The sequence below is a fragment of the Oncorhynchus clarkii genome, chromosome 21 (assembly GCF_045791955.1).
Source record: "Oncorhynchus clarkii lewisi isolate Uvic-CL-2024 chromosome 21, UVic_Ocla_1.0, whole genome shotgun sequence".
Taxonomy (NCBI): Eukaryota; Metazoa; Chordata; class Actinopteri; order Salmoniformes; family Salmonidae; genus Oncorhynchus; species Oncorhynchus clarkii.
The window spans coordinates 51,334,339-51,361,401 of NC_092167.1; the positions used below are offsets into that span (position 1 = coordinate 51,334,339).

The window sequence follows — 27,063 nt, forward strand, 5'->3', positions numbered from 1 at the left end:
AAAGGTATACGTTTTTAAATAACGTTCTTTGAACGTTCCTAATGTTTTCTTGTTGTTTTTAATTGAACATTTTTCTTATAAAAAATATAACATTTTTCTTTTAAATAGAACCATGAGTAAACTTGCAGAAAACGTTATGCTGAAGTACTGAAATTCCCGCCTAAGAAACATATGGTTCTCAGAACGTTATGCTGAAGAACTGAAATTCCCGCCTAAGAAACACATCGTTCTCAGAACGTTATGTGCTAGCTGGGTATCCTGAACCGTTCCCAGATTGTTGTGGGAAGGCTGAATGCAAAATAACCGTAGGACAACCACGCTCTCACCAAGCTCTAACAAACATATGTACTGTATGTGTTGTCTCTGCCTTCTTGCCCTTTATGCTGTTGTCTGTGCCCAATAATGTTTATACCCTGTTCTGTGCTGTTACCATGTTGTGCTGCTGCCATGTTGTATTGCTACCATGTTGTTGTCATGTTGCGTTGCTAACATGCTGTGTTGTTACCATGTTGTTGTCATGTTGTGTTGCTACAATGATGTGTTATCATGTTGTGTTGTTACCATGTTGTTGTCATGTTGTGTTGTTACCATGTTGTTGTCATGTTGTGTTGTTACCATGTTGTGTTGTCATGTAGTGTTGCTACCATGCTGTGTTGTCATGTTGTGTTGTTACCATGCTGTGTTGTCATGTTGTGTTGTTACCATGTTGTGTTGTCATGTTGTGTTGTTACCATGTTGTTGTCTTGTTGTGTTGTTACCATGTTGTGTTGTCATGTTGTGTTGTTACCATGTTGATGTCATGTTGTGTTGTTACCATGCTGTGTTGTCATGTTGTGTTGCTACCATGTTGTGTTGTTACCATGTTGTGTTGTCATGTTGTGTTGCTACCATGCTGTGTTGTCATGTTGTGTTGTTACCATGCTGTGTTGTCATGTTGTGTTGTCATGTTGTGTTGTTACCATGCTGTGTTGTCATGTGGTGTTGTTACCAAGCTGTGTTGTCATGTGGTGTTGCTACCATGTTGATGTCATGTGGTGTTGTTACCATGCTGTGTTGTCATGTTGTGTTGCTACCATGTTGATGTCATGTGGTGTTGTTACCATGTTGTGTTGTCATGTTGTGTTGTTACCATGCTGCGTTGTCATGTGGTGTTGCTACCATGTTGATGTCATGTTGTGTTGCTACCATGTTGATGTCATGTTGTGTTGCTACCATGTTGATGTCATGTGGTGTTGCTACCATGTTGATGTCATGTTGTGTTGCTACCATGTTGATGTCATGTGGTGTTGTTACCATGCTGTGTTGTTATGTGCTGCTACCATGCTGTGTTGTTGTCGTAGGTCTCTCTTTATGTAGTGGCTCTCTTGTCGTGAAGTGTGTTTTGTCCAATATTGAAATGTTTTATCCCAGCCCCAGTCCCGGCAGGTCCAGTCCCGGCAGGTCCTGTCCCGGCAGGTCCAGTCCCGGCAGGTCCTGTCCCGGCAGGTCCAGTCCCGGCAGGTCCAGTCCCGGCAGCCCCAGTCCCGGCAGGTCCAGTCCCGGCAGGTCCAGTCCCCGCAGGTCCAGTCCCCGCAGGTCCTGTCCCGGCAGGTCCAGTCCCGGCAGGTCCAGTCCCGGCAGCCCCAGTCCCGGCAGGTCCAGTCCCGGCAGGTCCAGTCCCGGCAGGTCCTGTCCCGGCAGGTCCAGTCCCGGCAGGTCCTGTCCCGGCAGGTCCAGTCCCGGCAGGTCCAGTCCCGGCAGGTCCTGTCCCGACAGGTCCAGTCCCGGCAGGTCCAGTCCCGGCAGGTCCTGTCCCGGCAGGTCCAGTCCCGGCAGGTCCAGTCCCGGCAGGTCCAGTCCCGGCAGCCCCAGTCCCGGCAGGTCCCCGCAGGTCCTGTCCCGGCAGGTCCAGTCCCGGCAGGTCCTGTCCCGGCAGGTCCAGTCCCGGCAGGTCCTGTCCCGGCAGGTCCAGTCCCGGCAGGTCCTGTCCCGGCAGGTCCAGTCCCGGCAGGTCCAGTCCCGGCAGGTCCTGTCCCGACAGGTCCAGTCCCGGCAGGTCCAGTCCCGGCAGGTCCTGTCCCGGCAGGTCCAGTCCCGGCAGGTCCAGTCCCGGCAGGTCCAGTCCCGGCAGGTCCAGTCCCGGCAGGTCCAGTCCCGGCAGCCCCAGTCCCGGCAGGTCCAGTCCCGGCAGGTCCAGTCCCCGCAGGTCCAGTCCCCGCAGGTCCTGTCCCGGCAGGTCCAGTCCCGGCAGGTCCAGTCCCGGCAGCCCCAGTCCCGGCAGGTCCAGTCCCGGCAGGTCCAGTCCCGGCAGGTCCTGTCCCGGCAGGTCCAGTCCCGGCAGGTCCTGTCCCGGCAGGTCCAGTCCCGGCAGGTCCAGTCCCGGCAGGTCCTGTCCCGACAGGTCCAGTCCCGGCAGGTCCAGTCCCGGCAGGTCCTGTCCCGGCAGGTCCAGTCCCGGCAGGTCCAGTCCCGGCAGGTCCAGTCCCGGCAGCCCCAGTCCCGGCAGGTCCCCGCAGGTCCTGTCCCGGCAGGTCCAGTCCCGGCAGGTCCTGTCCCGGCAGGTCCAGTCCCGGCAGGTCCTGTCCCGGCAGGTCCTGTCCCGGCAGGTCCAGTCCCGGCAGGTCCAGTCCCGGCAGGTCCAGTCCCGGCAGGTCCAGTCCCGGCAGGTCCAGTCCCGGCAGGTCCAGTCCCGGCAGGATGCCTTTTGGTAGTCTGTCAGTGTAAATAAGAGTTCTACATGCAACCAAAAAGGGTGCTCCATCCCGTAGGGGATTCTTAGAGAATCCAACCAGCAGGACTAAGACACAGCATTTTATAGCAAAGTCCATCCTCCTGGATGTTCATGACAAATCACAGATGAGAGAATTTATACAAAGGTACATTTTGCTCTCATGCAACAGACATCAAGATTTTACACGGTGTCAAATGTCAGTTTTCTAGTTCATTTACTGCTTTCTTATACAGAAATACTAATGAAAGCTTAGACACTAGGTCCTTTCCTTAAATAACCTGGAGATTGTGTCCCCCTGGTACCGACCGACAGGCACACAGACACTAATCATGGGATGGAATGTTGTCTTATCACCAAGCCACCGTAAATCTACAGTCAGCGTTAAAATCTCAGCGGCTTCTCTCTCTTCACACAGACACATAGAGTTCTAGGAAGCCTATTCTGTTGGCTCTAGATCAAACAGATAGTGTGAATGTACTCATGTAGGGATACATTCTAATGTAAAAGTAATGTGATTAATATAAGGCTGTAATTCTACAACAAGGCATTTCACTGTGAGGTCTACTACACCTGTTGTATTCGGCATTTCACTGTAAGGTCTACTACACCTGTTGTATTCAGCATTTCACTGTAAGGTCTACTACACCTGTTGTATTCGGCATTTCACTGTGAGGTCTACTACACCTGTTGTATTCAGCATTTCACTGTGAGGTCTACTACACCTGTTGTATTCAGCATTTCACTGTAAGGTCTACTACACCTGTTGTATTCAGCATTTCACTGTAAGGTCTACTACACCTGTTGTATTCAGCATTTCACTGTGAGGTCTACTACACCTGTTGTATTCAGCATTTCACTGTGAGGTCTACTACACCTGTTGTATTCAGCATTTCACTGTAAGGTCTACTACACCTGTTGTATTCAGCATTTCACTGTGAGGTCTACTACACCTGTTGTATTCAGCATTTCACTGTGAGGTCTACTACACCTGTTGTATTCAGCATTTCACTGTAAGTTCTACCACACCTGTTGTATTCAGCATTTCACTGTGAGGTCTACTACACCTGTTGTATTCAGCATTTCACTGTAAGGTCTACCACACCTGTTGTATTCAGAATTTCACTGTAAGATCTACTACACCTGTTGTATTCAGCATTTCACTGTAAGGTCTACTACACCTGTTGTATTCAGCATTTCACTGTGAGGTCTACTACACCTGTTGTATTCAGCATTTCACTGTAAGGTCTACTACACCTGTTGTATTCAGCATTTCACAGTAAGGTCTACTACACCTGTTGTATTCAGCATTTCACTGTAAGGTCTACTACACCTGTTGTATTCAGCATTTCACTGTGAGGTCTACTACACCTGTTGTATTCAGCATTTCACTGTGAGGTCTACTACACCTGTTGTATTCAGCATTTCACTGTAAGGTCTACTACACCTGTTGTATTCAGCATTTCACTGTAAGGTCTACTACACCTGTTGTATTCAGCATTTCACTGTAAGGTCTACTACACCTATTGTATTCAGCATTTCACTGTAAGGTCTACTACACCTGTTGTATTCAGCATTTCACTGTAAGGTCTAATACACCTGTTGTATTCGGCATTTCACTGTAAGGTCTACCACACCTGTTGTATTCAGCATTTCACTGTAAGGTCTACTACACCTGTTGTATTCAGCATTTCACAGTAAGGTCTACTATACCTGTTGTATTCAGCATTTCACTGTAAGGTCTACTACACCTGTTGTATTCAGCATTTCACTGTGAGGTCTACTACACCTGTTGTATTCAGCATTTCACTGTGAGGTCTACTACACCTGTTGTATTCAGCATTTCACTGTGAGGTCTACTACACCTGTTGTATTCAGCATTTCACTGTGAGGTCTACTACACCTGTTGTATTCAGCATTTCACTGTGAGGTCTACTACACCTGTTGTATTCAGCATTTCACTGTGAGGTCTACTACACCTGTTGTATTCAGCATTTCACTGTAAGGTCTACTACACCTGTTGTATTCAGCATTTCACTGTGAGGTCTACTACACCTGTTGTATTCATAATTTCACTGTAGGGTCTACTACACCTGTTGTATTCAGCATTTCACTGTAAGGTCTACTACACCTGTTGTATTCAGCATTTCACTGTAAGGTCTAATACACCTGTTGTATTCAGCATTTCACTGTAAGGTCTACTACACCTGTTGTATTCAGCATTTCACTGTAAGGTCTACTACACCTGTTGTATTCAACATTTCACTGTAAGGTCTAATACACCTGTTGTATTCAGCATTTCACTGTAAGGTCTACTACACCTGTTGTATTCAGCATTTCACTGTAAGGTCTACTACACCTGTTGTATTCAGCATTTCACTGTAAGGTCTAATACACCTGTTGTATTCAGCATTTCACTGTAAGGTCTACTACACCTGTTGTATTCAGCATTTCACTGTAAGGTCTACTACACCTGTTGTATTCAGCATTTCACTGTAAGGTCTACTACACCTGTTGTATTCAGCATTTCACTGTAAGGTCTACTACACCTGTTGTATTCGGCGCATGTGACAAATAACCTTTGAATAGATTTTTTTATAAGTTATGTTATGTCAGGAAAATAGTTTCTCCAACCTGTAGGACAACAGCATGTGTGTTACAGTTCAAAGACACTATGCAATTATCCATATTGATATTGATCCATATTGATATTGATCCATATTGATATTGATATTGATCCATATTGATATTGATCCATATTGATATTGATCCATATCGATATTGATCCATATTGATATTGATATTGATCCATATTGATATTGATCCATATTGATATTGATATTGATCCATATGGATATTGATCCATATTGATATTGATATTGATCCATATTGATATTGATATTGATCCATATTGATACAGTACAGGACAACCCCAGTTAACTCACAACTAAAATCTGACATAATTGGTCAGCCCAGCTGTTATGTTTACGTAACACGAGAGAGATGACTCTATGGATATCTTCCATCCGTCACTTCTGTTGTAGTTATATAATTTGAACACCAGATGTCACTACAGTGCTGCAGCAGGCCACAGTGTGAGAGAAATAATATCTGACAGCGTGTTTTTTGACGGACTGCTCATTCCAGGGGTAATGATGGAATAATAGAACCTGGTTACCTCAGCGTGCCACCCCATATTTTGTGGGCATCTCCAGTGGGAAACAATGAGCAGGCTGTGTATGTATTCACGTGGCCACAGACATCCATGAAAAACAGCAGAACAGGCCTTTATAAGTCAGTCCCAGAGGGGAACATTGTATCTGGAGAATTAGTCCTATTTAGTTCTATAGGTCCATCGCTGATATAATTAATATCTCTTATGAACCATTAGTCAGAAGGTCAATAGTTAATATGTCTTATGAACCATTAGTTAGAAGGTCAATAGTTAATATCTCTTATGAACCATTAGTCAGAAGGTCAATAGTTAATATCTCTTATGAACCATTAGTTAGAAGGTCAATAGTTAATATCTCTTATACTTTAAACAATGCTACCTTATATAAATGTTACTTACCCTACATTATTAATCTAATATGCATACGTATATACTGTACTCTATATCAGCGACTGTATCCTTATGTAATACATGTATCACTAGCCACTTTAAACTATGCCACTTTGTTTACATACTCATCTCATTTGTACATACTGTACTCGATACCATCTACTGTATCTTGCCTATGCTGCTCTGTACCATCACTCATTCATATATCCTTATGTACATATTCTTTATCCCCTTACACTGTGTACAAGACAGTAGTTTTGGAATTGTTAGTTAGATTACTTGTTATTACTGCATTGTCGGAACTAGAAGCACAAGCATTTCGCTACACTCGCATTAACATCTGCTAACCATGTGTATGTGACAAATAAAATTTGATTTGATTTGATTTAAACCATTAGTTAGAAGGTCAATAGTTAATATCTCTTATCAACCATTAGTTAGAAGGTCAATAGCGGTACGTTGTCCCTCCCTATGATGAAATCACGGAGGGGGCTGTGGATCTGGCGCCGTCCGTAGTACTTTTGTATGTTTGTAAATTCGTCACAAGCAATATTTTGGACGGCACTTGGCCGATTTGGACGAATGTTGCGTCTTGCCATAGAGATCCGGTATTGACCAAATGACACAGATTGGCCCAAGGAGGGCGCTATAGCAGTCCGCTGGAATTCCAAATGTGGAACAGGCATGTCTTCTGTCCCGTGTTGTCATGACCATTGGTTCATATACACAGCCCCTATAACGACCTATATAATATCAGGCACTTACAAATTAAATGTCTTTCCTCATCCCTTTAATTGGTGCTGGCTGCATCTCTTTAATTGGTGCTGGCTGCATCTCTTTAATTGGTGCTGGTTGCATCCATATGAAATCTATTTCCACATCCCTTTAATTGGTGCTGGCTGCATCCCTTTAATTGGTGCTGGCTGCATCTCTTTAATTGGTGCTGGCTGCATCCCTTTAATTGGTGCTGGCTGCATCTCTTTAATTGGTGCTGGTTGCATCCATATGAAATCTATTTCCACATCCCTTTAATTGGTGCTGGCTGCATCCCTTTAATTGGTGCTGGTTGCATCCCTTTAATTGGTGCTGGTTGCATCTCTTTAATTGGTGCTGGCTGCATCCCTTTAATTGGTGCTGGCTGCATCCCTTTAATTGGTGCTGGTTGCATCCCTTTAATTGGTGCTGGTTGCATCCCTTTAATTGGTGCTGGCAGCATCCCTTTAATTGGTGCTGGCTGCATCCCTTTAATTGGTGCTGGTTGCATCCCTTTAATTGGTGCTGGTTGCATCTCTTTAATTGGTGCTGGTTGCATCCATATGAAATCTATTTCCACATCCTTTTAATTGGTGCTGGTTGCATCCCTTTAATTGGTGCTGGTTGCATCCCTTTAATTGGTGCTGGCAGCATCCCTTTAATTGGTGCTGGTTGCATCCCTTTAATTGGTGCTGGTTGCATCTCTTTAATTGGTGCTGGTTGCATCCATATGAAATCTATTTCCACATCCCTTTAATTGGTGCTGGCTGCATCTCTTTAATTGGTGCTGGTTGCATCCATATGAAATCTATTTCCACATCCCTTTAATTGGTGCTGGCTGCATCCCTTTAATTGGTGCTGGCAGCATCCCTTTAATTGGTGCTGGTTGCATCCCTTTAATTGGTGCTGGTTGCATCCCTTTAATTGGTGTTGGCTGCATCCCTTTAATTGGTGCTGGTTGCATCCCTTTAATTGGTGCTGGTTGCATCCATATGAAATCTATTTCCACATCCCTTTAATTGGTGCTGGCTGCATCCATATGAAATCTATTTCCACATCCCTTTAATTGGTGCTGGCTGCATCCCTTTAATTGGTGCTGGCTGCATCCCTTTAATTGGTGCTGGCTGCATCCCTTTAATTGGTGCTGGCTGCATCCCTTTAATTGGTGCTGGCTGCATCCCTTTAATTGGTGCTGGCAGCATCCCTTTAATTGGTGCTGGCTGCATCCCTTTAATTGGTGCTGGTTGCATCCCTTTAATTGGTGCTGGCTGCATCCATATGAAATCTATTTCCACATCCCTTTAATTGGTGCTGGCTGCATCCATATGAAATCTATTTCCACATCCCTTTAATTGGTGCTGGTTGCATCCATATGAAATCTATTTCCACATCCCTTTAATTGGTGCTGGCAGCATCCATATGAAATCTATTTCCACATCCCTTTAATTGGTGCTGGCTGCATCCATATGAAATCTATTTCCACATCCCTTTAATTGGTGCTGGCTGCATCCATATGAAATCTATTTCCACATCCCTTTAATTGGTGCTGGTTGCATCCATATGAAATCTATTTCCACATCCCTTTAATTGGTGCTGGCAGCATCCATATGAAATCTATTTCCACATCCCTTTAATTGGTGCTGGCAGCATCCATATGAAATCTATTTCCACATCCCTTTAATTGGTGCTGGTTGCATCCATATGAAATCTATTTCCACATCCCTTTAATTGGTGCTGGCTGCATCCATATGAAATCTATTTCCACATCCCTTTAATTGGTGCTGGTTGCATCCATATGAAATCTATTTCCACATCCCTTTAATTGGTGCTGGTTGCATCCATATGAAATCTATTTCCACATCCCTTTAATTGGTGCTGGTTGCATCCATATGAAATCTATTTCCACATCCCTTTAATTGGTGCTGGTTGCATCCATATGAAATCTATTTCCACATCCCTTTAATTGGTGCTGGTTGCATCCATATGAAATCTATTTCCACATCCCTTTAATTGGTGCTGGTTGCATCCATATGACATCTATTTCCACATCCCTTTAATTGGTGCTGGTTGCATCCATATGAAATCTATTTCCACATCCCTTTAATTGGTGCTGGCAGCATCCATATGAAATCTATTTCCACATCTTCCACAGACTTGTGAAAATGCACGACCAAAAACGTGTTAATCCACACAACATAAATTGAAATAAACTTAATTCATTGTCGCACAACAAATGTCAAATAGATAGTCAAATGCATATTTTTATTTATCTAGGGAAGTCAGTTAAGAACAAATACTTATTTTCAATGACGGCCTACCGATGAACAGTGGGTTAACTGCCCTGCTCAGGGGCAGAACGACAGATTTGTACCTTGTCAGCTCAAGGATTTGAATTTGCAACCTTTCGGTTACTAGTCCAACACTCTAACCACTAGGCTACACTGCCACCCCATATGTGGGACTGCCTCTACTGGTCAAACTGCAGGAGCAGAACAAGACTGCCTCTACTAGTCAAACTACAGGAGCAGAACAATGCTGCCTCTACTGGTCAAACTACAGGAGCAGAACAAGGCTGCCTCTACTGGTCAAACTACAGGAGCAGAACAAGGCTGCCTCTACTGGTCAAACTACAGGAGCAGAACAATGCTGCCTCTACTGGTCAAACTACAGGAGCAGAACAAGACTGCCTCTACTGGTCAAACTACAGGAGCAGAACAAGACTGCCTCTACTGGTCAAACTACAGGAGCAGAACAAGACTGCCTCTACTGGTCAAACTACAGGAGCAGAACAATGCTGCCTCTACTGGTCAAACTACAGGAGCAGAACAAGACTGCCTCTACTGGTCAAACTACAGGAGCAGAACAAGACTGCCTCTACTGGTCAAACTACAGGAGCAGAACAAGACTGCCTCTACTGGTCAAACTACAGGAGCAGAACAATGCTGCCTCTACTGGTCAAACTACAGGAGCAGAACAAGACCTCTATTCAAAATAAAAACACAGACTATGTTATTCCGTGCCACAGCATCGAAGCCAACCGTGGCTCATTTTACTTCCTGCTCTTTGTAGTCATAGAACACGTTTCACCAAGAGGAAGTGACATCGTCCCCTAAACTAAAACAAACAAGGCATTCTGACTGTACTCCTTTGAGACACTGTGGATCCTAAAGTGCTAAACGATGACTTTTTCACTGTCTTCGTTTCTATAATGTTGTTGCCTTGATTTTATTTTATTTTTTTTGGGGGGGGGGAGTCTGTGTCTCCAGATTCACAGACACCCAAATATCACCTGTGTACATGTTGACATGGCCTGTTGATTAACCAGACACTCTATTTCTCTTGTTATTCTGTGCTATAATGTACCACTTACCTTGAAACATATCATTATAATTGTATTATATTGTTGTGTCTCAATGGGCCACTAGGCTATAAAGAGGAAGTAAGTAACTAAATGGTCAGGTCACTCTGAGGAAGAGGTCAGCTATATGTCGAGCTGTCAGTCACCTGTCTGCATCCTGTACAGTGGATTAAAATGAGCAATAAGAAATCAATCTCTGCCTTTTTTTTGTTTTTGGTGAGTGGTGTAACTACTTTTCATACTCCAATTAGTCCTATTGGAAGTGTGTCTTGGTGAGCCGTCCTTGTGTTTCCCGTAGACTTGTTTTAATGCTAAATCAGTCGGAGGAGACACGGCAGCTGTCTCGAGGTCTATGAAACAAACAGGTGTTTATGGCTTTAACTGACAACAAAGGCCACGGTAAAGCAGGAGCTGTCCTTCCATTCAAGGCCGCACGCCACCTAACCTATGAAGCAGGCGTAAAAAGAAACACCTGAAACTAGATCCCCTACACACTGGTCTTCACCAATGATGTGTAGAAACCCTGGATGACTGACAGGGGGCGCTGTATTGAAGCCACCACACAGCCATCTTGGTATTCTTGTATTGAAGCCACCACACAGCCATCTTGGTATTCCTGTATTGAAGCCCCCACACAGCCATCTTGGTATTCCTGTATTGATGTACCTGGCAGCCATCTTGGTATTCCTGTATTGAAGCCCCCACACAGCCATCTTGGTACTCCTGTATTGACGTACCTGGCAGCCATCTTGGTATTCCTGTATTGAAGCCACCACACAGCCATCTTGGTATTCCTGTATTGAAGCTACCACACAGCCATCTTGGTACTCCTGTATTGACGTACCTGGCAGCCATCTTGGTATTCCTGTATTGAAGCCTCCACACAGCCATCTTGGTATTCCTGTATTGAAGCCACCACACAGCCATCTTGGTATTCCTGTATTGAAGCCACCACACAGCCATCTTGGTATTCCTGTATTGAAGCCACCACACAGCCATCTTGGTATTCCTGTATTGAAGCCACCACACAGCCATCTTGGTATTCCTGTATTGAAGCCACCACACAGCCATCTTGGTACTCCTGTATTGACGTACCTGGCAGCCATCTTGGTATTCCTGTATTGAAGCCACCACACAGCCATCTTGGTATTCCTGTATTGAAGCCACCACACAGCCATCTTGGTATTCCTGTATTGATGTACCTGGCAGCCATCTTGGTATTCCTGTATTGAAGCCACCACACAGCCATCTTGGTATTCCTGTATTGAAGCTACCACACAGCCATCTTGGTACTCCTGTATTGACGTACCTGGCAGCCATCTTGGTATTCCTGTATTGAAGCCTCCACACAGCCATCTTGGTATTCCTGTATTGAAGCCACCACACAGCCATCTTGGTATTCCTGTATTGAAGCCACCACACAGCCATCTTGGTATTCCTGTATTGAAGCCACCACACAGCCATCTTGGTACTCCTGTATTGACGTACCTGGCAGCCATCTTGGTATTCCTGTATTGAAGCCACCACACAGCCATCTTGGTATTCCTGTATTGAAGCCACCACACAGCCATCTTGGTATTTCTGTATTGAAGCCACCACACAGCCATCTTGGTACTCCTGTATTGACGTACCTGGCAGCCATCTTGGTACTCCTGTATTGAAGCCTCCACACAGCCATCTTGGTACTCCTGTATTGAAGCCACCACACAGCCATCTTGGTATTCCTGTATTGAAGCCACCACACAGCCATCTTGGTACTCCTGTATTGACGTACCTGGCAGCCATCTTGGTATTCCTGTATTGAAGCCACCACACAGCCATCTTGGTATTCCTGTATTGAAGCCACCACACAGCCATCTTGGTATTCCTGTATTGAAGCCACCACACAGCCATCTTGGTATTCCTGTATTGAAGCCACCACACAGCCATCTTGGTATTCCTGTATTGAAGCCTCCACACAGCCATCTTGGTACTCCTGTATTGAAGCCACCACACAGCCATCTTGGTATTCCTGTATTGAAGCCACACAGCCATCTTGGTATTCCTGTATTGAAGCCACCACACAGCCATCTTGGTATTCCTGTATTGAAGCCACCACACAGCCATCTTGGTACTCCTGTATTGATGTACCTGGCAGCCATCTTGGTATTCCTGTATTGAAGCCACCACACAGCCATCTTGGTATTCCTGTATTGAAGCCACCACACAGCCATCTTGGTATTCCTGTATTGAAGCCACACAGCCATCTTGGTATTCCTGTATTGAAGCCACCACACAGCCATCTTGGTATTCCTGTATTGAAGCCACCACACAGCCATCTTGGTACTCCTGTATTGATGTACCTGGCAGCCATCTTGGTCCTCCTCCTCCTCAATTGTAAAACAGATTTAGGTAGCTATAGAAGAGAATTTACATAATGTCTACATTAATTTTAACACATTTATTCTATTACAGACACTTTAATTCGGACTCCCGAGTGGCGCAGCGGTCTAAGACACCACATCTTAGGGCTAGAGGCATCACTACAGACCCCGGTTAAATTCCAGGCTGTATCACAACTGGCTGTGACTAGGAGTACCATAGGGCGGTGCACAATTGGCCCAGCATCATCTGGGTTAGGGTTTGACCGGGGTAGGCCGTCATTGTAAATAAGAGTTTGTTCTTAACTGACTTGCCTAGTTAAATAAAGGTTAATTAAAATAATTTTAAATTATATTATAGCACAATTACAGCAGCCATGAAGGTTTTAAGTGATATCACTGAAGCCCTGGACAAAAAACAGCACTGTGTCTCACTTTTTATTGATCTCTCTAAGGCTTTTGATACAGTTGATCATGCTTTACTGAGGCAGAGATTGTCGAGAGTAGGTCTTTCAGAGCATGCAGTTGCATGGTTTGCTAACTATCTGTCTGATAGAACTCAGTGCACTCTGTTGGATGGGCTCATGTCTGTTAAATTGTCTGTCTTTAATGGTGTGCCCCAAGGCTCTGTACTTGGTCCTCTTAGACAAAAATGTCCAAAATGCACAACTTCATTTTTATGCTGATGATACTGTTATTTACTGTTGTGCCTCGTCTCTTACAAAAGCTTTCCAGAACTTGCAAACTGCTTTTTATACTGTTCAACATACCTTGTGTCAATTGAAGCTTATCCTCAATACTGACAAAACTAAACTAATGGGGGCCTGTTTTTCTAAGGCCTGTTTTTCTTTTGAAGCCAGAAGGAGGCTAGTATCGGCTACATTTATGCCTTTACTAGACTATGGGGATATTATATATGTGAATGCTTCCGCTCAGTGTTTGAGATCAATTGACACTCTTTACCATGGCACTTTGAGATTTATTTTAAACTGCAAAACCCTTACGCACCACTGCACTTTGTATACCAGGGTTGGCTGGCCTTCTCTAGTCACTCGTAGACTCACTGGTATACTTTTATTTACAAAGCCATTTTGGGTTTACTACCTTTTTATTTGGGCATTTTTATTGTTCAGGAATGTGGTGGGTCGTCTCTTCGTTTCTCAGGACTTTATCCTGCTAACTGTTCCAAATGTCCCAACTGAATTTGGTAAAAGGGCTTTTATGTACTCCGCGCCATCGTCTTGGAACGTCTTACAAAATACTTTTAAACTGGAAGAACTTGTCCCGATTGGTGTTTTTAAATCACTGATGAATGATCTTCAGACTGACTCCCTGACCTGTCAATATTTTTAATCAGCTGTTTTTAATTTTGTTATACTCTTGTGAATTCTATGGTTTTTACTAGATTACTTGTAGTTTTTCATGTTGTTTGTCTGTAATTTTTGTAATGACTCGGTGCTGCCTATCTTGGCCAGGACGCTCTTGAAAAAGAGATTTTAAATCTCAATGAGCCCTTCCTGGTTAAATAAAGGTTAAATAAATAAATACAATTATGTGAGCTAAACATACAAATTAAAAATATGAAATAATTTATATAAAAACATTTTCCTTAAAGCACTTTTTTTTGTACTAATGTTACTGTCACCTTATTAAACAAACACATCTTAAATAACATGACATGTATCCTAGAAACATTTAATTGGAATAATGTAGAATTCCATCCATTCCTATGAAGGATGCTCCTACTGAGGAGTACCAATATGGCCGACAGGTGGCTTCGACGCCTCTCATACGCAGCATCAGCTATCCAGGGTTTACATCATCGGTCTTGACAAGGAGAGAGAGAAAAAAACTATCGGCGAGGTTCTCTTCTGCACTGTTCAACCAATACAGCAAATGTCGATGAGTAAAATGGGGGTGTCGCTTCATTGACGTCCAGCAAATGCGGAACTCGCGTGACAGGCTCTCTTTCCAGTTCCCCTAAAAACCGGAACATCCGGCTGTTGGGGACTTAGTAGAGGCTACATGACATCCTGTCACGGTAGACATATAGGTCAGATTCCACTGCTTAGACGTTGCCGGATCTTACAACGGCCTGGATGGGTGTTTTACCAACTAACCACTTACTGTTATAGCATTCTGATAGATGTTGACACTGTCGATGATGTGACACGCTGCATGCAACGTCTAAGCAGTGGAACAGGACCAATTCAATTCAAGGGGCTTTATTGACATGGGAAACATGTGTTAACATTGCTAAAGCAAGTGAGGTAGATAATATACAAAAGTGAAATAAACAATAAAAATGAACAGTAAACATTACATATAACCTTAGAATAAAACACAAATGTGCATTGAAGTGATTTCATTGGACAGGAAAGTGAAAAAGTTTAGGCCTATTGAAACCTCTAAATAAAATACAATAGTTTTCATAACAAAGATCAAATTGATAAAACATGTTTTTGTCCATTTTCTAAAAAGTGTTTGTGAGGATGTGTGGTCGGATTGTTGAATCTCTGTCCCGGACCGAGGGGGCGTGTCTAAAGCGTCACCTTTCTCTGACAGCTCAAGTCGCGTACGGTCTGTACCGACAGCAGCGAACTGACCGACTGTCACAATATCATAACGGCTTTTTCGTTCTATCAACTGTTCGGGAATACAGGATTTTCATTCGAGTAAACAACTATTAGATAATGAACGGATTTGTTCGGTAGAGCTTTATTACTTTGATTGTTTGCAAAGACATTGAACAGTTTGAAAGAGAGAGAGAGAGAGAGCGCGCAAATTCCGTGGGATAGATTTATTCATCCAAAACTGTGTAATGTGTCAATAGAGGTAAGATTTATGACGCTTAAGTATTTCTGTATGTAAATGTTTCTATTGTGTGAACAGTGATTTGGGGAGAGGAGAGTTAAAATAGTGGCTTACGATATTTATTTTCATACTTTATTCATGTTTTCATGAATTCTACAGTATTTGTATCGTGAGGGACAATGCAGTATATCAACTCATAGTCCCTCAACAGTAAACAGAGAGAGCGAGAGAGATCATCCTAAATGTCCTTTTCTCTCTTTAGTTTTTATTAGCGGCGAATCGTCTTACAGGTTTAGGAGTCTAGCAGAAACAGGTGTGACGTAGCAGCTAGATGCTCCCGAGTGGCGCAGCGGTCTAACGCACTGCATCTCAGTGCTAGAGGCATCACTACAGACCCTGGTTCGATTCCAGGCTGTATCACAACTGCCGTGATTGGGAGTCCCATAGGGCGGTGCAAAATTGGCCCAGAGTTTGGCCAGGGTAGCCCATCATTATAACTAATAATTTATTCTTAACTGTCTTCCCTAGTTAAATAAACGTTTTTTTTTAAGAAATACAAATAATTATATATAAATGCTGATCTTGGGTCTGTTTTAGATTACCCTCACTAATGGTTGAGGGTTAAGATTGGGGTAGGGGAAACTGTTCCTAGATCTGTACTAGGGGCAAACTTCACCCCAGAGCCATGTTGTCGGAGTCTCCTAAACTCTGTAACACCCATTCTGTAAATAAAAACAAAGATTTGCCTAGGCACAGATCTAGGATCAGCGTCCCCAACATCACAATCTTAACCATTGGTGGGGTAAGTGCAAAACTGACCCAAGATCAGCATCTAGGAGTAACTACACTCTACTCAGACAATAGGTGTGACGTATGAGAGACATGTCATGGCAACCTGAGGTCAGGGGTCAGGCTGATGATTGGAGTGGTGTCCAGAAAAAGAGCCTGTTTAAGATAGCTTTAGTGTTATGTCATGATGTACTCTCTGGTCACAGACTGACTGTGTATTTTTACCTAAAGTGCACGCAGGTGTGTGTGTGTGTGTGTGTGTGTGTGTGTGTGTGTGTGTGTGTGTGTGTGTGCGTACACACTAGTTACAGTATAAACAGTGTTTGCTAAACAGTAAGGTGCCATACAGAAGTAGGTGCTATATCCTACTATGTTAATAAACGTCCCTTTTTCAGGACCCTGTCTTTCAAAGATAATTCATAAAAATCCAAATAACTTCACAGATCTTCATTGTAAAGGGTTTAAACACTGTTTGCCATGCTTGTTCAATGAACCATAAACAATTCATGAACATGCACCTGTGGAACGGTCGTTAAGACACTAACAGCTTACAGACGGTAGGCAATTAAGGTCACAGTTATGAAAATTTAGGACACTAAAGAGGCCTTTCTACTGACTCTGAAAAACACCAACAGAAAGATGCCCAGGGTCTCTGCTCATCTGTGTGAACGTGCCTTAGGCATGCTGCAAGGAGGCATGAGGACTGCAGATGTGGCCAGGGCAATAAATTGCAATGTCCGTACTGTGAGACGCCTAAGACAGCTCTACAGGGAGACAGGACGGACAGCTGATCGTCCTCACAGTGGCAGACCACAGGTGTAACAACACCTGCACAGGATTGGTACATCCGAACATCACATCTACGGGACAGGTACAGGAAGGCAACAACAACTTCCTGAGTTACACCAGGAACGCACAATCCCTCCATCAGTGCTCAGACTGTCCGCAATGGGCTGAGAGAGGCTGGACTGAGGGCTTGTTGGCCTGTTGTAAGGCAGGTCCTCACCAGACATCACCAACAACAACGTCGCCTATGGGCACAACTCACTGCTGCTGGACCAGACAGTACTGGCAGAAAGTGGTCTTCACTGAGGAGTCACGGTTTTGTCTCACCAGGGGTGATGGTCAGATTTGCGTTTATCGTCGAAGGAATGAGCGTTACACCGAGGCCTGTACTCTGGAGCAGGATCGAGTTGGAGGTGGAGGGTCCGTCATCTTCTGGGGCGGTGTGTCACAACATCATCGGACTGAGCTTGTTGTCATTGCAGGCAATCTCAACGCTGTGCGTTACAGGGAAGACATCCTCCTCCCTCATGTGGTACCCTTCCTGCAGGCTCATCCTTACATGACCCTCCAGCAAGACAATGCCACCAGCCATACTGCTTGTTCTGTGCATGATTTCCTGCAAGACAGGAATGTCAGTGTTCTGCCATGGCCAGTGAAGAGCCCGGATCTCAATCCCATTGAGCACGTCTGGGACCTGTTGGATCGGAGGGTGAGGGCTAGGGCCATTCCCCCCAGAAATGTCTGGGAACTTGCTTAACATCTCACAGCAAGAACTGGCAAATCGGGTGCAGTCCATGAGGAGGAGATGCACTGCAGTACTTAATGCAGCTGGTGGCCACACCAGATACTGACTGTTACTTTAGATTTTGACTCCCCCTTTGTTCAGGGACACATTATTCCATTTATGTTAGTCACATGTCTGTAGAACTTGTTCAGTTTATGTCTCAGTTGTTGAATCTTGTTATGTTCATGCAAATATTTACACATGTTTAGTTTGCTGAAAAATAAACGCAGTGGACAGTGAGAGGACATTTCTTTTTTTGCTGAGTTTATATCCTGTTATGGTACTATATCCTACTATGGTACTATATCCTGTTATGGTACTATATCCTGTTATGGTACTATATCCTACTATGGTACTATATCCTACTATGGTACTATATCCTGTTATGGTACTATATCCTGTTATGGTACTATATCCTACTATGGTACTATATCCTACTATGGTACTATATCCTGTTATGGTACTATATCCTGCTATGGTACTATATCCTGCTATGGTACTATATCCTACTATGGTACTATATCCTACTATGGTACTATATCCTGTTATGGTACTATATCCTACTATGGTACTATATCCTACTATGGTATATAGCACGCGCACACACACACACAGACCGACAGACACAAAGACACACAGGAAATGACTACACACACAGCCAGATTATCAGAGACATAGGAAATGAGTAGTAAATCCCTCAGACGGCCCCATCAACCCCCTGGCCTGTCTGCCCTGTACACACACACAGATTATCATCACAGATGGTGAGAGAGGATTGTGAAGTGATTCTCCCCTGTCACCCGACGACACTGCAGGAACGTGCTGTGCTGTGTGTGTGTGTGTGTGTGTGTGTGTGTGTGTGCGTGCAGTACATCTGCACAGTCTGTCTGTGACACAGGACTGCACATTGATGTCACACAACATGACAACGGCTTGTTACCGACATGTACTCTGGCCAACCTGGCAACGCCATGTAGGAATACATCGCCTGGCAACCAGGGCAGCCGATCTTGAGATGGACGGACAGACTGGTAGATATGGAGAAAATAATAATCAGTCAGTGTTTACTAAATGGTTGACACTCTCTCCCTCTCTCTCCCTCCCTCCCTCTCCCTCCCTCTCTCTCTCCCTCGCTCTCCCTCTCTCGCTCTCTCCCTCTCCCTCTCTCTCTCTCTCCCTTGCTCTCTCTCTCCCTCTCCCTCTCTCTCCCTCGCTCTCTCTCTCCCTCTCCCTCTCTTGCTCTCTCCCTCTCCCTCTCTCTCTCTCCCTCGCTCTCTCTCCCTCTCCCTCTCTCTCTCCCTCTCTCTCTCTCTCTCCCTCGCTCTCTCTCTCCCTCTCCCTCTCTCGCTCTCTCCCTCTCCCTCTCTCGCTCTCCCTACAGAACAACATTCTGTGTTGTGTCTGACGGTCTGTTCCGATGTGATTCCGTGAGGGACTGCCTGACCTGAACCGGAGCGTTGTTCTGCCATGCTGCAGCAGAGGTAAGAGGGAACTTTAAGGAATTCTTAATAATGTTGGATCACCCGGGAACGGAGGGCGCATTCCCATTCCAACCTTTTTTGATCCCGTGAGAGAACAAGAGGGTGACTCCCTGATCTACAACAGATTGGAAAGAGAGAGAAAAAAACGACACCAGAGAAAGTCACGTTTAGATTTTGTGTTGAGTAGACAGAAAGTCAAAAAGTTACAACTGCTCTGTCAAGAGAAGAGAGGGTTCTTGGTAGCTTGCCTGAGGTTCTGAACTGATAATGTTATGATAATGATAAATGGTATGTAATGTTATGATAATGTTATAATTATGATCATGTATAATAATGTACGCCAATGATAATGTTATGGTACTGTTATTGTAATGTTATGATAATGATATAATAATGATAATGTCACAATAACGATAATGGTAAGATACTAGTAATGTTATGATAATGTTACGATAGTGATAATGTTATGATAATGGTATGATAATGTCACAATAATGATAATGGTAAGATAATAGCAATGTCATGATAATGGTATGATAATGTCACAATAACGATAATGGTAAGATAATAGTAATATCATGATAATGTTACGATAGTGATACTGCTATGATAATAATAATGATAAGATACTAGTAATGTTACGATAATGTTACGATGGTGATAATGGTATGATAATGGTATGATAATGTTATGATAATGTTCACCTTATTTCCGAGCATGTGTTGGCCTGTAAACAATGCTCTCTCTACACCAACACACTGTCTCTGTCCAAGGCTTTCACACGTTATCTGTTTGTTAAATCATGCCTACAGTGGGTGACTAAATCCATTTTTCTTCAAATGTTTATTTTTTGTACAGCTCCAAGCTCAGACAATAGGATTTAAAGTCTAGAAGCTCAAACAATATATCGGATTTAAAGTCTACAAGCTCAGACAATAAATAGGATTTCAAGTCTACAAGCTCAGACAATATACAGTATCAGTCAAAAGTTGACACACCTACTCATTCAAGGGTTTTTCTTTATTTTTACTATTTTCTACATTGTAGGATATTAGTGAAGACATCAAAACTATTAAGTAACACATATGGAATCATGTCGTAACCAAAAAAGTGTTGAACAAATCCAAAAATATTTTAGATTTTAGATTCTTCAAAGTAGCCACCCTTTGCCTTGATTACAGCTTTGCAAACTCTTAGCATTTTCTCAACCAGCTTCACCTGGAATGCTTTTCCAACGGTCTTGAAGGAGTTCCCACATATGCTGAGCACTTGTTGGCTGCTTTTCCTTCACTCTGCGGTCCAACTCATCCCAAACCATCTCAATTGGGTTGAGGTTGGGTGATTGTGGAGACCAGGTCATCTGATACAGCACTCCATCACTCTCCTTCTTGGTCAAATAGCCCTTAACAGCCAAATAGCATGCCTGTTTCCCAGCCTGAGGTGTGTTGGGTCATTGTCCTGTTGAAAAACAAATGATAATCCCACTAAGCGCAAACCAGATGGGATGGCGTATCGCTGCAGAATGCTGTGGTAGCCATGCTGGTTAAGAGGTTAAGTGTGCCTTGAATTCTAAATAAATCCCAGACAGTGTCACCAGCAAAGCACCCCCACACCATCACACCTCCTCCTCCATGCTTCACGGTGGGAACCACACAAGCAGAGATCATGCATTCACCTGTTCTGCGTCTCACAAAGACACGGTGGTTAGAACTAAAAATCTCAAATTTGGACTCATCAGACCAAAGGACAGATTTCCACCGGTCTAATGTCCATTCCGTGTGTTTCTTGGCCCAAGCAAGTCTCTTCTTATTATTGGTGTCCTTTAGTAGTGGTTTGTTTGCAGCAATTAGACCACGCATGTGTCTGTTACTTAAAAACTCTGTGAAGCATTTATTTGGCTGCCATTTCTGAGGCTGGTAACTCTAATGAACTTATCCTCTGCAGCAGAGGTAACTCTGGGTCTTCCTTTCCTGTAGCGGTCCTCATGAGAGCCAATTTCATCATAGTGCTTGATGGTTTTTGCGACTGCATTTGAAGAAACTTTCAAAGTTCCGTATTGACTGACCTTCATGTCTTAAACTTCTTGGCGTACCGATCCCTTTAGCGAGATCATTTTCGTCAACATCCGCTGAATTGCAGAGCAATTAATTAATTCAAATTAAATTACTAAAAATATTTAATTTTCATGAAATCACAAGTGCAAAGAGCAAAAACCTCTTAAGTCTACCCCTTCCTTTTTCGAACATTCTGTTAAAAATCGCGCAACTTTTCAGCGTCCTGCTACTCATGCCAGGAATATAGTATATGCATATGATTAGTATGTGTGGATAGAAAACACTCTGAAGTTTCTAAAACTGGTTAAATCACGGCTGTGACTATAACAGATTGTGTGTTTCATTGAAAAACGCAAGAAAAACTGCTCTCTGAAAGCTAAAAATAATTTCCATAAGTCACTTTCATGGGTTGTTAAAAGGGCACAAAATGTAATATCGACCTGCATGCAATTCATACAAATTCCACACGATGTCGCCATTGTCGTCATTTTCAATGGAGTTTTTTGTTGGAAAATCCAACTAACTGGATTCCGTTTCTTCCGGTCTCCACCAGGATGTTTTCAATGTGCACATTGGCAGCCATTGATTTGCAGACGAGGAGCTATTGAATATACATCGCCCTGTAATCATTTTGATAGATTATAAACGTTTACTAATACCTAAAGTTGGATTACAAAAGTATTTCGAAGTGTTTTGTGAAAGTTTATCGTCAACTTTTTTAATTTTTAAAAATGACGCAGCGTTTAAAAACAATGTTTTTTTCTGAATGACACAGCTTCCATAGAAAGCTATTTTGGGTATATATGGACCGATTTAAACGAAAAAAAGACCCAATAGTGATGTTTATGGGGCATATAGGAGTGCCAAGAAAGAAGCTCGTCAAAGGTAATGAATGTTTTATATTTTATTTCTGCGTTTTGTGTAGCGCCGGATAAGCAAAGTCTTTGTTTACGTCGCATTCAGGCATTTTGAGGTGTTGCATGCTATCAGATAATAGCTTCTCATGCTTTCGCCGAAAATCATTTTAAAAATCTGACTTGTTGGCTAGGTTCACAACGAGTGTAGCTTTAATTCAATACCCTGCATGTGAATTTTGATTAAGGTTTGAGTTTTAACGAGTACATTTAGCATTTAGCGTAGCGCATTTGCATTTCCAGGTGCCTAGTTGAGACATCTGCGTCTCAAGTAGGATCAAGAAGTTAATCCACCTGGCGTATCAGATTTCAAAAAAGCTTTACAGCGAAAGCAAACCAAGCGTTCATGTTAGGGCATCTCTCTCAGCAGACAAATCATTACAAACAGAAATGTTCTTACTTATTTATCCCAATATCAGCGTTATAAATGTCTGTGTTTTTTTCGGCTGATTCTCTCTCCTGTGCTCAGGCCCCCCATGTGCCAACCTGCACCAGAGATGTTGCTGATTCTGGGGGGAGAGTGAGGAGTTCCTCCCCTGCACTCTCCACTTCCACCCTGCCACCCTACTCCACACCGAGACATGGTTTAGCCCAACCTGTCCAGCAGTCAAGATGATGGCCTCTGTGGTTGCCAAAGGAAACAGGAAGAAGTCACTGTCCCTGAAAGGGGTGGACCCAGAAACCTGCATGATCGTCTTCAGAAACCACTGGGCACAGGTAGATACACACCTGTCTGTCTTACTGTCTACCTGTCTGTCTGTCTACCTACCTGTCTACCCGTCTGTCTGTCTCTCTACCTGTACATACCTGTCTGGTTATCTGTCTACCTGCTTGTACACACTTGTCTGTCTGTACTGTACATGCCTGCCTGTCTGTCTGTCTGTCTGTCTGTCTGCCTGCCTGTCTGTCTGTCTACCTGCCTGTCTATCTGTCTGCCTGCCTGTCTACCTACCTGCCTATCTACCTGCCTGTCTACCTGTCTGGTTATCTGTCTACCTGCCTGTACACGCTTGTCTGTCTGTACTGTACATGCCTGTCTGTCTGTCTGTCTGTTTGTCTGTCTGGCTGTCTGCCTGCCTGCCTGTCTACCTGCCTACCTACCTACCTGTCTGTCTGTCTACCTACCTGTCTGTCTACCTACCTGCCTGTCTAGCTACCTACCTGCCTGTCTACCTATCTGCCTGTCTTCCTACCTGTCTGTATACCTACCTGTCTGCATACCCGTCTACCTGTCTGTCTACCTGCCTGTTGGTCTGTCTACCTGCCTGTCTACCTGTCTGTCTACCTACCTGTCTGTCTGTCTACCTACCTGCCTGTCTAGCTACCTACCTGCCTGTCTACCGATCTGCCTGTCGTCCTACATGTCTGTCTACCTACCTGTCTGTCTACCTACCTGTCTGTATACCTGTCTACCTGTCTGTCTACCTGCCTGTCTACCTGCCTGTCTACCTATCTGCCTGTCTTCCTACCTGTCTGTCTGTCTACCTGCCTGTCTCAGAGAAATAGAATGAATAGAAAGGGCATGGAGAATTCAAGAATGGAATGGAATGGAGAATTCAAGTCAATGACGTCATAATGGGTGGACTGGCAGTCATTTTGAGTGTACCCTTGCCAGGAAGTAAAAGCAGGAAGTGCACCCTTGCCAGGAAGTAAAAGCAGGAAGTGCACCCGTGCCAGAAAGTAAAAGCAGGAAGTGTACCCTTGCCAGGAAGTTAAAGCAGGAAGTGTACCCTTGCCAGGAAGTAAAAGCAGGAAGTGTACCCTTGCCAGGAAGTTAAAGCAGGAAGTGCACCCTTGCCAGGAAGTAAAAGCAGGAAGTGCACCCTTCCAGGCTCTTGACTAGCGGGAGGACCCGCTCAATAATATACCATGATACATTGGATGGTTTTGAAAATGTTGTCCCAACATGGCTCCTGGCTTTCTGTGGCTTAACATTACATAGTACTACTCAATTCCTCATTTTATGATTGGATCCTCCCCGACACAAATTATGCTTTTGGTTTGGCCCCGGTCCTCAGAGGATGTGGTTTGGCCTCGGTCCTCAGAGGATGTGGTTTGGCCCTGATACCAGAGGACGTGGTTTGGCCTCGGTCCTCAGAGGATGTGGTTTGGCCCTGATACCAGAGGACGTGGTTTGGCCTCGGTCCTCAGAGGATGTGGTTTGGCCTCGGTCCTCAGAGGATGTGGTTTGGCCCTGATACCAGAGGACGTGGTTTGGCCTCGGTCCTCAGAGGATGTGGTTTGGCCCTGATACCAGAGGACGTGGTTTGGCCTCGGTCCTTAGAGGATGTGGTTTGGCCCTGATACCAGAGGACGTGGTTTGGCCTCGGTCCTCAGAGGATGTGGTTTGGCCCTGATACCAGAGGACGTGGTTTGGCCTCGGTCCTCAGAGGATGTGATTTGGCCCTGATACCAGAGGACGTGGTTTGGCCTCGGTCCTCAGAGGATGTGGTTTGGCCCTGATACCAGAGGACGTGGTTTGGCCTCGGTCCTCAGAGGATGTGGCTTGGCCTCGGTCCTCAGAGGATGTGGTTTGGCCCTGATACCAGAGGACGTGGTTTGGCCTCGGTCCTCAGAGGATGTGGTTTGGCCCCGGTCCACAGAGGATGTGGTTTGGCACCGGTCCACAGAGGATGTGGTTTGGCCCCGGTCCACAGAGGATGTGGTTTGGCCCTGATACCAGAGGACGTGGTTTGCCCTGATACCAGAGGATGTGGTTTGGCCCCGGTCCTCAGAGGATGTGGTTTGGCCCCGGTCCACAGAGGATGTGGTTTGGCACCGGTCCACAGAGGATGTGGTTTGGCCCCGGTCCACAGAGGATGTGGTTTGGCCCTGATACCAGAGGACGTGGTTTGCCCTGATACCAGAGGATGTGGTTTGGCCCCGGTCCTCAGAGGATGTGGTCTGACCCCGGTCCTCAGAGGATGTGGTTTGGCCCCGGTCCTCAGAGGATGTGGTTTGGCCCCGGTCCACAGAGGATGTGGTTTGACCCCGGTCCACAGAGGATGTGGTTTGGCCCCGGTCCTCAGAGGATGTGGTTTGGCCCCGGTCCTCAGAGGATGTGGTTTGGCCCCGGTCCACAGAGGATGTGGTTTGGCACCGGTCCACAGAGGATGTGGTTTGGCCCCGGTCCACAGAGGATGTGGTTTGGCCCTGATACCAGAGGACGTGGTTTGCCCTGATACCAGAGGATGTGGTTTGGCCCCGGTCCTCAGAGGATGTGGTCTGACCCCGGTCCTCAGAGGATGTGGTTTGGCCCCGGTCCACAGAGGATGTGGTTTGACCCCGGTCCACAGAGGATGTGGTTTGGCCCCGGTCCACAGAGGATGTGGTTTGACCCCGGTCCACAGAGGATGTGGTTTGACCCCGGTCCACAGAGGATGTGGTTTGGCCCCGGTCCACAGAGGATGTGGTTTGACCCCGGTCCACAGAGGATGTGGTTTGGCCCCGGTCCTCAGAGGATGTGGTTTGGCCCCGGTCCTCAAAGGATGTGGTTTGGCCCCGGTCCTCAGAGGATGTGGTTTGGCCCCGGTCCTCAGAGGATGTGGTTTGGCCCCGGTCCTCAAAGGATGTGGTTTGGCCCCGGTCCTCAGAGGATGTGGTTTGGCCCCGGTCCTCAGAGGATGTGGTTTGAGAAGGGAAAACAAGTTGCACAAGGCTTGTAAAGATAAAAGAGTGGTAGCTCCTCTCTCTTCTTCTTAACATTCCCGTAACTCTGGAAGATAACTTGTAACAAACTAAGAAGAAGTCACATGGTCAATTCATAACCAATAAGAGTTATATAGAAGAGGATATTATTCAAATGAAGGAAGTTTCTATTGTGAAGTAAGGAGATGTGCATCTTGTGTGTGAGCGGTATTTCTCAAAATGACTGATAGTTGGTAACGGTTATATTGGGCTCATTTTGGAGAGTTTAAAGATATCTTTGTTAGTGTTGTACATTAGTAGAATTAGAGGAGGGCTGTTTCTCTGAACCCCAGGCAGTAGGTTCAGGCAGGCCTGTTTCCCTCCCCAGGCAGAGGCAGCCTGCCTGTTTCCCTCCCCAGGCAGAGGCAGCAAGCCTGTTTCCCTCCCCAGGCAGAGGCAGCATGCCTGTTTCCCTCCCCAGGCAGAGGCAGCATGCCTGTTTCCCTCCCCAGGCAGAGGCAGCATGCCTGTTTCCCTCCCCAGGCAGAGGCAAGCTGCCTGTTTCCCTCCCCAGGCAGAGGCAGCCTGTCTGTCCGTGTGTCTCACAAACTGACCAGCAGCAGAAATCTACAGTGCCTTGCAAAAGTATTCGGCCCCCTTGAACTTTGCGACCTTTTGCCACATTTCATGCTTCAAACATAAAGATATAAAACTGTATTTTTTTGTGAAGAATCAACAACAAGTGGGACACAATCATGAAGTGGAACGACATTTATTGGATATTTCAAACTTTTTTAACAAATCAAAAACTGAAAAATTGGGCGTGCAAAATTATTCAGCCCCCTTAAATTAATACTTTGTAGCGCCACCTTTTGCTGCGATTACAGCTGTAAGTCGCTTGGGGTATGTCTCTATCAGTTTTGCACATCGAGAGACTGAAATTTTTCCCCATTCCCTGCAAAACAGCTCGAGCTCAGTGAGGTTGGATGGAGAGCATTTGTGAACAGCAGTTTTCAGTTCTTTCCACAGATTCTCGATTGGATTCAGGTCTGGACTTTGACTTGGCCATTC

The 27,063-nt window shown here is 44.8% G+C and overlaps 2 protein-coding genes across 2 annotated transcripts in view; one reads left to right on the forward strand and one right to left on the reverse strand.

Annotated features, from left to right (window-relative positions):
* Positions 1–1,401: 1,401 nt before the first annotated feature.
* On the reverse strand, positions 1,402–2,740 carry LOC139379254 (glutamine-rich protein 2-like). Its single transcript, XM_071122053.1, has 2 exons — positions 2,019–2,740; positions 1,402–1,963 (listed from the first exon to the last, which is right to left on the reverse strand). The coding sequence occupies exons 1-2, from the start codon at positions 2,738–2,740 to the stop codon at positions 1,402–1,404; spliced, it is 1,284 nt and encodes a 427-aa protein (XP_070978154.1).
* A 12,612-nt stretch (positions 2,741–15,352) lies between these two features.
* Positions 15,353–27,063, forward strand: part of LOC139379255 (FHF complex subunit HOOK-interacting protein 1A-like) — a 58,980-nt gene continuing 47,269 nt past the window's right edge. The window contains exons 1-3 of the mRNA XM_071122054.1: positions 15,353–15,578; positions 19,298–19,397; positions 22,835–23,082. Of these exons, the coding sequence (XP_070978155.1) occupies positions 22,978–23,082 (105 nt within the window). The 5' untranslated portion in view covers positions 15,353–15,578; positions 19,298–19,397; positions 22,835–22,977. The remainder of the gene's footprint in view (positions 15,579–19,297; positions 19,398–22,834; positions 23,083–27,063) is intronic.

Excerpts from the sequence above, each read along its gene's own strand:
- LOC139379254 (XM_071122053.1), bottom strand. The coding sequence starts at position 2,740 with ATGGAGCACCCTTTTTGGTTGCATGTAGAACTCTTATTTACACTGACA. Across the intron at positions 1,964-2,018 it reads GACCTGCCGGGACTGGACCT|GACCTGCCGGGACTGGACCT; the intron begins GTCGGGACAGGA and ends CTGCCGGGACAG.